This window comes from Trichoderma harzianum (assembly GCF_003025095.1).
Source record: "Trichoderma harzianum CBS 226.95 unplaced genomic scaffold M431scaffold_16, whole genome shotgun sequence".
NCBI classification, from domain to species: domain Eukaryota; kingdom Fungi; phylum Ascomycota; class Sordariomycetes; order Hypocreales; family Hypocreaceae; genus Trichoderma; species Trichoderma harzianum.
The window spans coordinates 264623-279485 of NW_020209264.1; the positions used below are offsets into that span (position 1 = coordinate 264623).

The following is a 14863-nucleotide window of genomic DNA, read 5'->3' on the forward strand; positions in this document are numbered from 1 at the left end:
GCGCCGTCCACGGCCGCCTCGGTGGCTTTAAACTGTACAAGTATTGTCAGTTTTTGCGGTGAATGGCGAAAAGGAACAGAGTAAGTATTCATACTGTCTCCTCTAGTTTTTCCTCATCTTCAGTCTGGGACCGTTCCATGACCCCGGGGGGCCAAGCTGCCACGACTAGATTCTATTAGCTGTCTGTGTATTGTAATTGTGGGACATTGCTAAGGGCTTACAGTATACCTGGCCACATCTCAGTAAACTAACGACATTATATCAGGCATTGATCGCTTCCGTCGTTGGACTATCAGGGTCCCAGGTTACCATGGTCATGGAAGAAAAAGCACGGCACGCTGAAGAACTTGATCAAGCTGGTGTCCAGGCATTGGTTCGAAAAAGTTCGTAAGTTCGAAGTCCAACTCTTTCAACATCATCCAGAGGGCCTACTAGTTAATTTGGCATATGGGACAAGAGTCGGTCACGAAGAGTCAATGCATGTAGTGATGAAGTCCCCGAAACAAGCCACAGTCAATTCCTATTTTTTTTTTTAAAAAAAAAAACAAACCAACAAAACAAAGCAAAACCGCCACCACCACCAGAAGAAGGTTGCCTGAGGCCGAAGCCTCAATCGTCGCCGTCCACATCCATCTGCTCCTGGCCGGGGGGGGAGGGAGGGAGCTCCACCGCGGCGGCCTGTGCCTGGGTCTGAGCCAGGACTTGTTGCTGTTGTTGCTGCTGCTGCTGCGGGGGCTGCTGCTGCTGGGTCTGGGCCTGGCCCACGGCCAGGACTTGTTGTTGTTGTTGCTGCTGCGGTTGCTGCTGCTGCTGGGGAGGAGCCTGGGCCGGACCCAGGACTTGCTGTTGCTGTTGCTGCTGCTGATGCTGCTGCTGCTGGGCTTGGGCCTGAGCCTGCGCCTGCGCCTGAGCCTGGGCTTGGGCTTGATCTTGGTTTTGGGCCGGGGCCGGAGCCCGGGCCTGCTGGCGTCCGGCCAGCCACTGCTCTTGGGCTTGGAGGCCCTCAACCCCACGCCGACGCAGAAGCCGACGTTGGCTCCTGGAGAGGGAGCCGTCGGGAGCCCGCCCGCTGACACCACGCACTATGGCAAAATTGTTAGTTTGTAGACATCGAAAGGACTATGAAGAAACATACCACGACCACCTCGTACTCCTCCTCGGCCTCTTCCTCGGCCTCCTCCTCGTCCTTGGCCTCCTCGGCCCATTCCCCCAGAACCAGATTCTAATTCAACAGCATTAGCTTTGGTTCCAGTAATGAAAACGACAGTGGACATACGATGATTATTGGGGGTGGTGGCAGAGGCACCACCACGCCCCGCGCCGCCGGCGTTCTCCCGGACTGTCGCAACCATCTCCCGCAGGAGATTGACCATATTGTTGTTCTATTTATATGTTAGTGACACATCGAAACGCTGGCACCAAACTGGAACCAGAAGACAAAGGCTGATGAACGAGTGTCGGTGGATGAGTGTTGATGGATGAGGGTCGATTGAAGAGAATGGAAAACGTACTGCAGACATGATTGCGGTTCTGTTGCATTAAGTTAGTGAAAGTACATATATTTTGAGGGATAATGGGTAAACTTACGAAGAAGAAAATCGTAAAAATCGTCGAATCTATGTGGCAGAATGTTAGTAAAATGGACACACAAAGACGCAAGAATGATACGGCAAGGAGGTGAAAAGAGAGGAAGATCAAAAACAAAGAGGATAAAGATGATGAAAAGAAAGGCAGAGGAAGAGTTTGGGAATGCCAGGCTGTTGTTTCAGAGGAGGTAGGAATATTAAACTTACTTGTTTGCTCGAGAGAGAGGGAGATAGCAGAGTAGAAAACAACACGACTATATACACTATGGTTAGTAAATTGCCACGTGATGACGACAACGATGATGATGTTGATGCCAATGATCATGATGGTTTTGGCCTTGATGTTGACCAAGATCGTGAAGAAATGGGGGGGGGCTTACTGTAGATGATGATGTTGTTGAAGAGAAGATTTCCCCAAGAGGTGGGCAGCCGGGGGGGGTTTTTCAAGGCGTGCGCACCTAGGGCTCGCTGGTCATATGCAGTGGCTCCAATTACACCGCCACATTGCATCAGTTATTCAGTGAGGTGATATCAAAGTGAGTTGCAAGTCATATCAGGGCATTTAGCAGGGCCACGCGCCTCCGTATTTTTGATTCTCGTTGCAGTAACGTTGACGTATCACAATGTTCTATCGTGCATACATAATAGCCATCATTCTCTTAGCATCGACACAAATATCTTGTCTGTAACCGTAGAATTGGCTTGATGTCTCGCCAGTTGCTCGCTACAATATGGCATATCTTCAGGGGAGGTGGGCTGGCATAGTGCAACCAGCTGCGCCACTTTGCAACAGCTTAGATCTCTCTATAGGCAGTAAAGAAAGTAAACTGTGGCTCACTTCTACCTAAGTAAAAAAGCAATACAGATGCCCATAGTTTGTCATTATTTGCTAGTCACCCTGCCGACGCATAGCTGACTTGGATTTGAGGCTGTCTCCACATTTCAGATGCTACTCAGTTTCCAACAAGCACCCGCTCTCTCATCCTTGGGAGTAATCAGTAATTGCCAATCTCATGCGTTATATCTCAATTCTTGTGGCCCTCTGATGCGCTGAGATTCTGCTCGTGCATACAGTCTCAGGAGAAGTGTCGTTCAAAGTGGCACTGATGACTCATCGAGACGGGTAGCTGCCAAAAAGCCAATTGCATTTTGAGTCCGGCGCAGTGGGCCTGTTTTGGATCTACATACCCAATTCAGAGTAGTACTTCATCCTTGGCGTCAAAAAATCTTCTCTGGTGTTACACCAGGTGGAGTGGTACTTCCACACCAAGATTGAAATGTCTTTAGCGTCAAGCAAGTATGTACTCTAAAGTCCGGGGTATCGGCCTAGTCTCCGCATTGTCTTACTCCGTCGGCGCGGAAGGAGGGCCTTTGAAACCCAAGACGACGGGTTTGTCCTTTCCGTCTTGGTTCAAAGGACAAACCGCCGAAATAAATTGACACCGGCTGTGCTGAGTACCCATCTCTAGAGTGAAGCAATGAGGTGAAGGAATGCGCACTCGTGGGCACGTGGGCACGTCGTCTTCTTGAATAGGTATGTAAACGGCAAACAGAATATGTATCATGATGCAGCCTGGAAGCTAAATGCCTTGTGCAGTTTTCGCGTAGTATGCAGTCGGTAAATCCCAATGTTGATAACAGTCATGATGGAGCAAGACATCTTTGGCCGCGGCATATTTTTGCACACGGTACTTGGGTCAAAACCATGGGATGGCTCGGTCCAAGGAAAGGCCTTTGTGTCCGGTAAAGCTCCTCACACGGCAATATCCAGCTTGCGCTGGCTCGCCCGAGACAGTGCAATGACAGTCAACATGGCTGTCACCTTTGTCAAATAAGACTTTCGCATGAAAGGGCCTTAGACTCTAATTCGCGGCCATAGAATCTCACCCAGCGGGAGATACTACAACGTTGATTGCGACAAGACTAGGATGGATTATGTTAGCTGGCATCCCGATGGTATGAACCCAAGTCAGAATCGTTGCCTCTGGTACGACATTTACCTTGATTTTCGTGGGAGACGATGGCGCCCCATCTGCCGTAGCCAAAATTCTGATAAAAGTGCCCATGGTGTCGAATGGTCAATCTCCATGGATGGGAACTGCCTCTGCGAACCCTGATCTTGCTATCTCGCGGAAATAGGTGTCAAACGAGTTGGTCAAGCAAAGTGCTATATCCCCCACGCCCGCGACAATGACCATACCACATTTGACGGCGGTGTTGGTACCTATTGACTGGAGATGTTGTGCGATGTCAGCCTTGGCATAGGCATTGGTAGAATGAAGGTCTGAACATACATGCAGCTAGTGTGGAAGATTGGTTTCCAGCCTATGACGAGAGCGCGGTAAAGGGGGATGGTCTGCAGCTGGCCAAGATGGAAATCCGTGCACCAGCTCTACCGCCATGAAATTGCGCTGATAAAACGAGTAGCTCGTCCCTGCAAGCCAGCCCTAGAGGTTTGCAACCAGTCATTCAAAAGGCTTATGAGCATGCTCTGCAAGGCAGGAACTCGACAGAAAACGTCTGGCACTTTGTTGATGAGCATGCTGTGGTAGCTGTACTATGTGGACGCGGCTGCAGACGCGGACGCGGCTAGCAGTGCGACCCGGCTAGCAGTGCGACCCGGCTGCACTGGCTCTTGTGATCTCATCCATGCCAGGATGCGATGCATGCTGACTTAAGGCCATACAGCCAGCGAGGAGACATGTCGCCAGCTGGCAGCAAGCGAAGGGCCACTAGAGTCGGAAGAAAATAGCGAGCGGATAAATATAGGTCCCCTAACGCAGTTCTGCAACCTCTACCGATAAGAGGTTGGCCAGCTCTTGCTAAGGCACCAGACGAATAACTGGCACCTCTTCATATTGTTTCCGATCCGCAGCTGAAATTGAAGTGAAACTATGACGGGCAGTCGAATACGAGAGATTTAACGAGAGCTGGGATCTTACCAATTGAAGTAGTGTATTGGCAGGCGATTGCCTGCAGCATGGTAAAATAAGTCAAAATCAGTCAATTGTCTCTCACATCTCGTGCTGTTTTGCGTATGCACAGGAGAGAGTGTTTTTAACAATGGTCTTAGACTCTTCGGCAAGCATAGAGATATGAAGTCATCGCACTGGGTTCAGGAAGTCTTGTTATATCGACACATCCAAGATGTCCTTCAACTTTGTGCTACTTAGTGCGTATGGAAGGGATTGGATGGTATTATTGCTCCGTTTGGGTAGGTATCGATGCGATGTTATTTTTACTTCTATGACCCATCCACTTCGATGATATCTTGTCTTGCAGTCATGTAACTTACATGTACTCTCCGGTATCCATGTTTGAGTCAATGTCTCTATCTGATAAGCAACAATACAAGCAAGAGTCATGAGTCATTAAGACCAGGATATTTGGTCTATGAGCTGTCGGGAGGGGACTCAGCTGCCTTCGCATGCCCAAACACTCCAGTCCAATTGTAACATAATAGATTAGATCCCACCCTCCTGATAGATAGCCGGGAAAAAAAGTGAAGCGAAAACGAACGTGAATCAGATTACTTTTTGCTGCGCGTTTCATGTGTGCATTAGAGGCAAATGAGAATTCTCACCGACCAGTCTTTTCTTCCTTCAACACCATCATACCCAACGCAAGTTTGCCCGCTATTCTTTTGTGAAAGACTTTTTGCTAATCATTTTCTCTACAGTTACTTATTCCTGACGATATTTCTTTTTTGTCAGCTTTGTTAGTATTTCCTAGGTTGCTCTGTACGTGTGTTTGCTCTCTGACTTTGGGCTAGATACCACATTCGACAATCTGGTGCGCCTCCGGGCCTTTCTTTTCTTCACGTATGTACTGCTTCTGGCATCCCAAGGTGTCTAATAGACATTCTAACCCAGAACAGGAAAATTCTGTCATCTTTTCGGGTCTTTGGGCCGTTTTTTTGTTGGTTTCCCCCTTTGGTTGTCTTGCCCTTGTCTATTCTAACAGTGAAGCAGAAACACTTCGTCATTGTCGTGGCCTTTGTGCCCTTTTTTTCTCTCCCGCGGTATGTACTAACTCGTCGCTGACCATTTGCACTTTTTGACATCATATTAACTAAATATTAATGGAATAGATGTCGAATACCAATGGTTACGTAGACCAAATGGTCCGCGTCATTCAAACGGCTTCACAGGCCGTGACTGGAGGATCCTTCGGCGGTGCTGGTGATGGAGATGATAGAGGAGATGGCTCGCGTGGCGGTACGTTCACATATCGACGGTGATTCTCAAGATGGACTGACTTTACTAACACATTTCACAGGGCGTATTGGTGGATGTGGAGGTGGTGGTGGTAAGCCCAACGCTCTTTTTAGCTGCAGCATCGAAGCTAACCCCAGCAATAGGCCAGATCACCATGCTGTCGTCTCTCTCCCGGAGACAGAAGAAAATTTTGTTGCAGGCCGTCGCCCGAGCTGGGGTTGGGGGGCTTTTCGCCGCCGCCAGCGCCCGAGACAAGCAGCAGCAGCAGCAGACGCAGCAGCAGATGCAGCAGACGCAGCAGCAGATGCAGCAGCAGCAGCAAATCCAGCAGCAGAGGCTGCAGATTCAACGGCAGCAGGAGGAGATCCACCAGCTGCAGGCCCAGCTGATCCAGCAGCAGCAGCAGCAGATACAGATGCAGAGGCGGCTCATCCAAGAGAGGCAGCAGTTGGGTGGGGGAGGTGAAGAAGAAGAGGACGAAGAGGAAGAAGAAGTGTCGGGAGCCTCCGAGAGGCGTAAAGACTGGTAGTTTGGCGGTTTGTTTTGTTGTTGTTGTTGTTGTTTGCGATGAATGAATGAGTGGTTGGTCTCTTCTCGCACTTTACTTGTTTCCTTCCCATCATTGGATCCTTTGTGATTTCTGTGAACTATATGTAAGCTGCCTCTTTTACTCGCGGCTCCTAAATGTTAAGATAAACTACAACATTTTTGGGCAAAGTGTATGTTTACTGTGCACCAGCGTTCTTGGCGAACATATTGGATGAGAGACAATTCCAACAACACTACAGGTACCTAGTAGTGACTATGACCCTGTTGACAAATGGCCATGTACATGTGTTTCGCGGCGCCTAATGTAGAATTCGCATTGATGCGCTCGAGAGATGGATACCTGCCTACCTGAGACGGTAGAATTATTGACATGTATCTAGTATGCCAACTCTCTTCGCTCGGTGATAGCGCCGGTTTCTGGCTATCGGACACATGGAAGTGAAATGAGTTCTGACAATCGACGGTCCATGATTTCACCCACAAAGCAACATAGAAAGCCGGAATTACATCGCTGGAGGTTCTAGTTTTCACCCTTCATGTCATTTTCCTGTCCCAAAAAAATTGATCAGCACATGTACAAGGGAGCCATTTAGGGGACTTTGTGAAGAGGAGCAGACATGATCCAGCTACTGATTGGTGTAGTAATGAGTTCTTCATCATTATATTGAGAGGTTGGGATATATTTGGCTATTTACTAGGGCCTATCACGCCATATGCATTAATGTCCTCGCCCAAAAGCCTGTACTCGTATTGAGACTTGTGGAAGTCAGTGCTTTATTTACACCTAGCACTGAAGAAGCAGTCTTCAACCATCTCATAGGATCGCGCTTCTTACGAGGATTCATCCCGCTCCCTTCTTTTTTCTATCCCAGCCAGTCCCATCCTTCGATATAACAGTTGCGCCTCACTTATGGTCAAGATACAACCAGGACCACATCCAGCAATCCAATAATCATCAGAGCCAACGCGTAATCGAAACAGATTGCCACTACCAACTTGAACAAAACGGTCAGCGTTCGTATCAAAAGAGCGACAGTCGAAAAGAAGTTGGGAAGCGAGGCGACATCGACTACGGATGAGGGCGACGAAGACGACTGGCGCGGCACCCATCTGGACCATGACTGCTTGACGGGGCTCAGATCTGCCATGTTCATCGACGAGAAGGAGGTTAACCCGGCGGTGCCGACCGTAGACTTGACAAGCCTCCACAGCGCCTCCCTGCCTCTGCTGGAAGAGCTCCCTGCCTCACCTGACGCTGCGGCCGGTCATTGCATCAAGTCTCACGCGGGTGAGACAGTGCAGGTCAAGACCCCGGTGACTGCATATTGTTTCGAACGGACGAGGTTTTGGAATGTATCTCGGCTAGCAAGTTCAATGCGGTGCCTCGCCTTATGAGGGGAGTGAGGGCCAGTGTGATAAGCGATGGGGGTAGCGAAAAACACGCCGGTCGTGTTTACGCAGCCCAACATGCCTCCGTAGTGAATATTGACCCTGGTGGCAGAATGTTGACAAGCTTGGCGGTTCTTTTAGCCTTGGTATCGAAGTTGTGTGTGAAGCTTCTGTTTAGTCGCAGCGATTTGGAGTTAGCACGCGCTATTTGAAAAGAATTCATCACGCAACAGAAAGTAGAGAGAACTTACGGAGATGGACCACCCATTCACGTCGTGCTTCCTCGCTGCCAGGCATTTTGACTTTGCAAAACCAGTTGTCAGCATGCATCAAGCCGGGGATAGAAGATCTCACATGGTGTTAATGAAGATACAATTGTGATTTGAGGCGGTATTGAGCCGATTGAAAACGTTCAGGCTAATCTGTAATATAGTGCGAGATGAAAATGATTTGGAAAAAAAAGTCCACGGGTGGCATCCCGCTTAGTAAGGCAGTGTTAACTATTCTACCTGCCCCCAATTCATTTCAAGATTTCTTCTGGGCATACTACTACCTTGGGCACCTCGCCATTCTCTCTGCACTGAGATTGCACATCGGATAGCAGGAATAGGTATGGACGGTCTGAATCACTCTTTTCTATCATCAACATAACAGTTTGAGGGCGTACCACAATCATGACTGCGCCGATACTTGTCGACTTACCCGGTACTCAATGAGCACGTCCTAGCCAGAAAGCAGAAGAGGCAGCAAGCAGAAAAATTTGCGGTGGCGGTGTGGGAAAGAGAGTCGCTTGATTGCTTCTCCTTTTGTCTGCGTTCGGAAATATGGGAGGAAGAATCCGATTCGAGAGTGTTGATCCGTCTTTCACTGTCTGAATTTGCGCCGGGCAAACTCTCGGTGTCGTCAAGTGCGAGGAGCTCGAGCAATACTTGGCAATCAATTATCTGGGTGTTGAAAAGAAGAAAAAAGCCCGGTGTAGGTAGAGCTTTTGGCGAGGAGAAGGAAGAGAAATATTTACTCAACGATTTCTCGTCTTCGTTCCTTCCAAAGCGATGTCCGAGTAGCAGGCGCGCTGCTCTGTTGTTACAGTCCTCAGCAATGCTCCTGAACCAAACTCATGTTGGTTAATCGCTGTCACCCATTCAATCTGCTTGATATTCGGACAAACGAGCTAACCGTGGTCCAACAGATCGAGCACACCACCGCGACCGACATCGAATGAGATGAGCCTTTTTAGCTTACAACCCCCGACCAATGTGGTTAGGCTCAAGCGAACAAAGTTGACTCCAATCCAGACGTCTCTCCCTACATGTACCAACTAGGTAGGTAGGCTTGCTACCTAGGCCGAGAGAGATCGCGCCGTTGGAATTAGCGGCCACATGTACTCATTGTGCTTAATTGAGACATGGTCTCGCCTCGCGCCAACAGCTGAGGTCGTCGATCCAACGGAACGGCCCGTGGCGCAAAGTGTCAAGTCAACACCACTACAGAATTCTAACTTCTGGCAATGAGAAGAAACTACCTTGGAGTTACGCACAAGTTCAGATGGTTTTAGGCAGACAGACAAATGCTGCCACCCTGTTATTCCTCAGACATGATTGCTTGTGCGTAAATTGTGACAATTGATGTTGAATTTGCAAAGAAGAATGCTCCCACAGACTTGCAACGTAAGCCATGTCTACACGCATCTCTACACACATCTCTCTCTGCCATCAGTAAATCTCTGTCTCATCAACGATGATTCGGTTTATTGATCTGGCTTTTTTGTCAATTGCAGTGCTGCTGAGATTAGCGCCGACCTCGGCATTAGGCGATGGCTGTTTGGAAGATTGATCGCGCGTTGGGAAAGCGAATTGAAGCCCTATCAGAGCAGTAAGAACCTGTTTCCTCGTAATCAAGAAGCGGCACTGTCGCTCATTTTGGCGCTCATTTTGGCGCTCCATTTGGCGCTCCATTTGGCGCCTCTCGATCGAGATCCCTCGTCATTTTGCATCGACCGGCATATGAGAGCTTAGCTGTGGTTGAAATGAGAAAGACTTGGTCCATTGACTTTGGATAGCAACCCAAATGATATTCCAAACTCTTCTAATGGCACATGCGTAGCAAAGCCCTGGAGTCGGGATGCCCAGTTCACCTTCAACAACGATTATACGCGCTCTCCATCTGCGCAATTTAGCACCTTTTTTGACCACACTTACCTCTCCGCTGCGGGATGGAGATGGCGTTTTACATGCTAGTTATAGCTATTCTTACATTCGCAGCTTTTGCTGATCTTCCCCATCATCAGACAGATGGAACGCCGTACGAGGGAATTATCACAGGTCCAATTTACAGGCATATACTCCGCACCTGCCCCCCGTCTCAATACATGTAACATTTGATCCAAGGTTTACCGAGTACCTGGTGTACGGATGCATATCCCCGCCACCTTATCAGGCGGAGGTAGGAGCATTCCCAGGCGAACTTAAGCAGCAGGACGGCATCTACAGATGTAGTTCAGGTCATGATGGTCCACGGGTAGTACAGCTACCGAGGTAGTACCTCTATGGTCGCCTGTAGCGGAGCCTCTAGCACAGCCTGTAGTGGGTGTCGGCTACCTGCCTAGTACCTGCACTAAAGGTAGAATGCCCACCATAAAAGCGCGGTACCTGCATGAACCAACTTTTTAGTGCCGGCGGCCCACCCCGCCATGGCGACTGAGTGGCTGCTTGTCAAAATTTTGACAGGGAAGATGCAGATCCGGGATGAGACTAAACGTGTGTCGTGCAAGGCCATGCAATGCAAGGGGCAAACGGTAAACTGCCCATATTGGATGGAACAATTTGTAGCACAACCAATATGTGTAATTGCATGAAAATTACACATATTTCCGCCGGAAAAGGCCAGTTTTTGGCCCTCCGGTCGCAGCCCCGATGCTCAAAGCACATTGGCAATCCTGGGAGGCAATCTGCAGGCAATCAGTAACATCTGAAAGACGCGACGCGCTCTTCGCTGTGACGTCTTTTGGGTTAGTCCGCCAGTACGTACCTGGACACGAGATCCCATTTAGGACTAGATGGACGGACCCCTGATAAAACGTAGATACCTTCTTCTTTACTTGGGTCGTAGTTTTCTCGTGGAGGTTTTTCCTCATTTTCACAGCACCAAGTATGATTCAGGGACTATGCAAGTCGGAAGCTTCTTCTTGATGAAACTGGGCAAAATTTCGTGTAGCGTTCGACCCGTTTGAATGCCAGTAGGTCAGACGGCGTCGAAGTTTGTAAAATCATCTGGAATAGAACACTGTAATAGCATCAGTCAATGCCTTTATATCATGCGGGAACAGAACGATAAAGACGTACGTTAATCCCATTTGGGAACGATTTGGTAATTGATTGACCCGTCAGTGGGCGTGCAACTCTTGAAATCGAAGTGTCGTGAGCGCGTCTCTTCCTCTTCTCTTTTCGACATCACAGAAAGTTTTGCGTCTCGCATTCGACAATCCCGTTCACATCACCACTTTCTGTTTCTGCTCCAGTCATCTGGAGCCCTTATATGATCTTTGTACCCACCTTACCCTTTTTTCTCCTCCCTCTCTCACTATTTCGAGATGCCTCGTCAGACCAAAGGACAGACTCAACTCCCGGGCCAGAAGCGGATTTCCGACTTCTTCGGGAAGGCCGACGATAAGCCAGCAGACACTCCATCGGGAGTGAAAAGGGCCATCGTCGATGAGCCGGCCGAACCAAACAAGAAGCAGATGACAATGTCCTGCTCTGACACTGGTGAAGGCTTGGCTTCTGTCAACGAGTATCTCTTCGCCCCCTCCCCTCCCAGTCCGTCCTATGAGACGAAGACAAAAACACGTCTGCCCAAGGAGGCATTGACAAGTCCGTCCGATGAGACGAAGACAAATGCACGTCTGCCCAAGGAGGCATTGACAAGTCCGTCTAAAAAGGCGATGACAAATACACGTCTGCCCAAGGAGGCATTGACAAGTCCGTCTAAAAAGGCGATGACAACTCTGGAGTCTTTCAGAGTCATTCCCAGCTCTCAAGACGAGCAGGATGATGAAGAGATGTCTTTTGAGACATCCACTGACGGGACACTTGTTAGTCCCATGTCTGCTGAAAAGTCCTCTACCGGCGAGCAAGACTCCAGCAGTACTTCCATGGTGACCGAGCATCATGGAGATGATTCTGATGAGGAGGTCACTGACGAAAATGTCGGCAATGCCCTCATCGATGATGATGAATATATCCCCTTTGAGGGTGAAGAAGAAGAAGATGAAGATAGTGGCATTGCAGCACTTGTAAATGCTACTGAAAGTGATCCTGTTGCGCAAAGCAACAATGAAACGACGTGGGACATATTTGAGCCACGTAACTGGAAACCCACCATTAAATCTGCAGATACCAATGCAGAACAATGGGTGAAGCAGTATGATGAGTCTCATCTTGTTGACAAGAATGACGAGGACCTCCAGAGATTCGATGTCAAATTCTCCCGCTTCATTGAACGTATGACTCAGTGGGCGGATGAGAGTGCAGAAGCGGGTTGGTACAAGCTCCCCAGAGGAGACAGAGAAATGACGTTGGGTTTCCATTCTCTGTTCCGACGGGCTGCAGCCAACCCTGCTGCTTTGATTCGGATTTGCCTTGACGGTATGCCGCGCAAGGTGAGACAGGTCCTTGGTAAAGAAGATCTATCTGAAATAGACTTCTTGGACCTCCCTGCTATACCGTCGGTGTGCAAGCACCGACTGGTGTATGTGGACGTGGCTACTCGCCTCCACCAGGAGCAAATCAAGAGAGAGGTGAGAAATCGTGGCGATGGCCACAAGCCCTTCAAAACTCCCATGCCTGCATGTGACTTGAAGGAAGCACTTGAAGCCAAACTATATGTTGGCTCAAGTGTGAATAAGCTGGGTTCGTACAATCGGATCCGAGAGCATGAGGCCATCGCCAACGGCCATTTCAAGGCTGGAATGAATATGCACTACAAAGAAACGTCAAAACCTGACGTCCTGTGCAACTTCCGACTGATTGGCGCTTGGCAAAACCCTTATGCCGACAAAAGCTATGACGGACAAGATCCGACCCGATGGATCGCCCCAATGGTTGAGGGGCTGATGATGGCGTATCTTGGCCTCTATACAGAGAAGAACAAGAGCTATGTTTTGCCCCAGCTCTTTCCGGCAAGTTCCTATCGACTGGTAAACCGTGCCAGAAACGGGCTTGCGCTTCCCGACTTCTCGGATGGCAGCTTGAACAGAGCTTGGTCAATCTGTCAGGGAACCTCCGGCAGTGCAAAGCTTGTGCAGCTCTGTGCAAACCCAGAATGCCGGCGCCCACGAGCTCTGTCAGAAACCACTCTCGTTGGCACCAAGCCAACAATATTCTTCGGTTCCATCAGCACTGAAGACCTCACGGCACCCTACTATTGCAGAGGGTGCTGTCTTTATTATCATACCTATGGAACCATGAGAGTCAGAGAAGGCCTTACAACTGGCAGATGGCGCCATGAAAGTGACTTCGACGTGATCAATCGGGCATGGCTTGGGGATGGCCATGATCGCAAATGTCAAAATGCAGGGTGCAGAGTGCGTATCCACTCTGCTGCTAACTTGTATGGCATCGAAAATGGCATCAAATGTTTGCGGTGCCACAGCTTCGCCCTGCTGCACCATGAAGACTATGCGCCGGTGCGCCAGGAAGACGAGCAAACTGGTGATTGCCAAGTCTGCCAGAAACAAGATGTGCGCATATTCTCTTGGGATAAGATCGATTTGCGCAATGACCCCAACCTGCCCACTGAATTGTGCGGCAGTTGTTATATCACTCGGTGTTCGTTCCTTCAAGATGAAGTTCCAGCCAACTCTAAGCCAAAAACAGTGGCAAGCTGTGGAAACGTTGCTTGTTGGGACATGACTCGAAGACAGAAGGCCGACAGATCTTCGGCGACTTTCATCGAGAACATCGAAGACCACATTTGGCGCTGCGCTCGTTGTAATTACTGCCATCAAATTGGCATCGAGAAGCCCAGCAAGCAGCTGCAGAATTTGCCGAAGCCACCTATTGGCCCAGTCGCCAGCCATAGGTTCAACGCCACAAAGTGTGTCGACTGTGAACGATACAGCTCCTATACTGAGTGGGAGAAGGTCGATGGCGGTTATCGGTGTGGTGGTTGCGCCGGCCTCAAGTGTTCGGACTGTAACGGCGACCCGGCCATCTACCCCGTTCGAGTGCGAAGTGACGGCCAAGCTCGTTGCTTTCGTTGCCACGAGGACCATCGACACGGATGTAAAGGCGTGAGAGAGGTCGTCAAGCAGAGAATCTCCGCGACCCGGACATGCTGCAATGTACACTGCAACATCACGGGAAGCGACGAGCACCAGTGGTTTTATAACCCTGCTGACAAAACTCAGTTCCGCTGCCGGCGATGCAATCAGTTTTTCAAGAAACACGGCAAAGATTGGTGCCCGGATGCCAAGTGTTACAACAACGATTGTACGGAGAGTGGCAGCGATATGAAGTGGTACACCGGTCCGGATGGTAATGTCCGATGCAGGCCATGCCAGACAACCTTCGTCATGACGGGAGCAGAGCGGCCTCTCAATGGAAGGTGTTACAACTTCAATATCTGCGGCCGTGACCACACCAACTTTTCCGGCGGGTTTACCTGCGACGGCAAAGGCGATGGTAACGTGAGGTGCAGCGAGTGCCATCGATTTTGGGTGGACAAGGGTCGGCAGTTCGAAAGGGACCCCAATCTCCCTCGCTTGACGAAAGCAGAGATCGAAGCCAGGTTCTGCAGCAGACCAGGGTGCAATGCAAGGAGCAGCATCCAGTTTTTCCGTTGGAAGGAGTACGTGCCCGACGGATGGCTCTGCAAACGCTGCTTCAAGATAGAAAAGGCTGCGCAACAGCAAGCGAATCGCGCCGCGCATGCGGCACGAATGGCGGCTGCCACAGCAACGGCTGCCAGTCAACAACAAGACCCCAGAGATCCGGACGCGTTTGACGGGCCGGCAACAGACCACGACGCGGCGTGATGAGAAAAGAGAGGACTCCCTCAATCTTTTGGGAGGTGTACTAATTCTTGAACTGGTCAGTGCTCATTCTTTTGGATTTGCATTGTTTG

General features: G+C 49.7%; 5 protein-coding genes across 5 annotated transcripts; 4 read left to right on the forward strand and 1 right to left on the reverse strand.

Moving 5' to 3' along the window:
- Positions 1–609: 609 nt before the first annotated feature.
- M431DRAFT_9645 (hypothetical protein) lies at positions 610–3652 on the reverse strand (the record flags this gene model as incomplete). The annotated part of the gene is made up of 6 exons (XM_024924822.1): positions 610–1082; positions 1136–1222; positions 1277–1382; positions 1512–1530; positions 1588–1616; positions 3587–3652. 6 exons carry the CDS (start codon positions 3650–3652, stop codon positions 610–612), a joined length of 780 nt encoding a protein of 259 aa, XP_024769464.1.
- A 2054-nt stretch (positions 3653–5706) lies between these two features.
- M431DRAFT_542240 (hypothetical protein) lies at positions 5707–6332 on the forward strand (the record flags this gene model as incomplete). Its single annotated transcript, XM_024921118.1, has 3 exons — positions 5707–5803; positions 5865–5894; positions 5947–6332. The coding sequence occupies 3 exons, from the start codon at positions 5707–5709 to the stop codon at positions 6330–6332; spliced, it is 513 nt and encodes a 170-aa protein (XP_024769465.1).
- A 671-nt stretch (positions 6333–7003) lies between these two features.
- M431DRAFT_512566 (hypothetical protein) lies at positions 7004–8128 on the forward strand. Its single transcript, XM_024919863.1, has 2 exons — positions 7004–7911; positions 7993–8128. Exon 1 carries the CDS (start codon positions 7499–7501, stop codon positions 7745–7747), a length of 249 nt encoding a protein of 82 aa, XP_024769466.1. The 5' UTR covers positions 7004–7498; the 3' UTR covers positions 7748–7911; positions 7993–8128.
- Positions 8129–8186: 58 nt separating this feature from the next.
- On the forward strand, positions 8187–8342 carry M431DRAFT_499812 (hypothetical protein; the record flags this gene model as incomplete). The annotated part of the gene is made up of 1 exon (XM_024917838.1): positions 8187–8342. The coding sequence occupies one exon, from the start codon at positions 8187–8189 to the stop codon at positions 8340–8342; it is 156 nt and encodes a 51-aa protein (XP_024769467.1).
- Positions 8343–12308: 3966 nt separating this feature from the next.
- M431DRAFT_96751 (hypothetical protein) lies at positions 12309–12887 on the forward strand (the record flags this gene model as incomplete). Its single annotated transcript, XM_024924857.1, has 1 exon — positions 12309–12887. A coding segment is annotated over one exon (579 nt), but the record flags the coding sequence as incomplete, so codon positions are not given.
- Positions 12888–14863: the final 1976 nt, after the last annotated feature.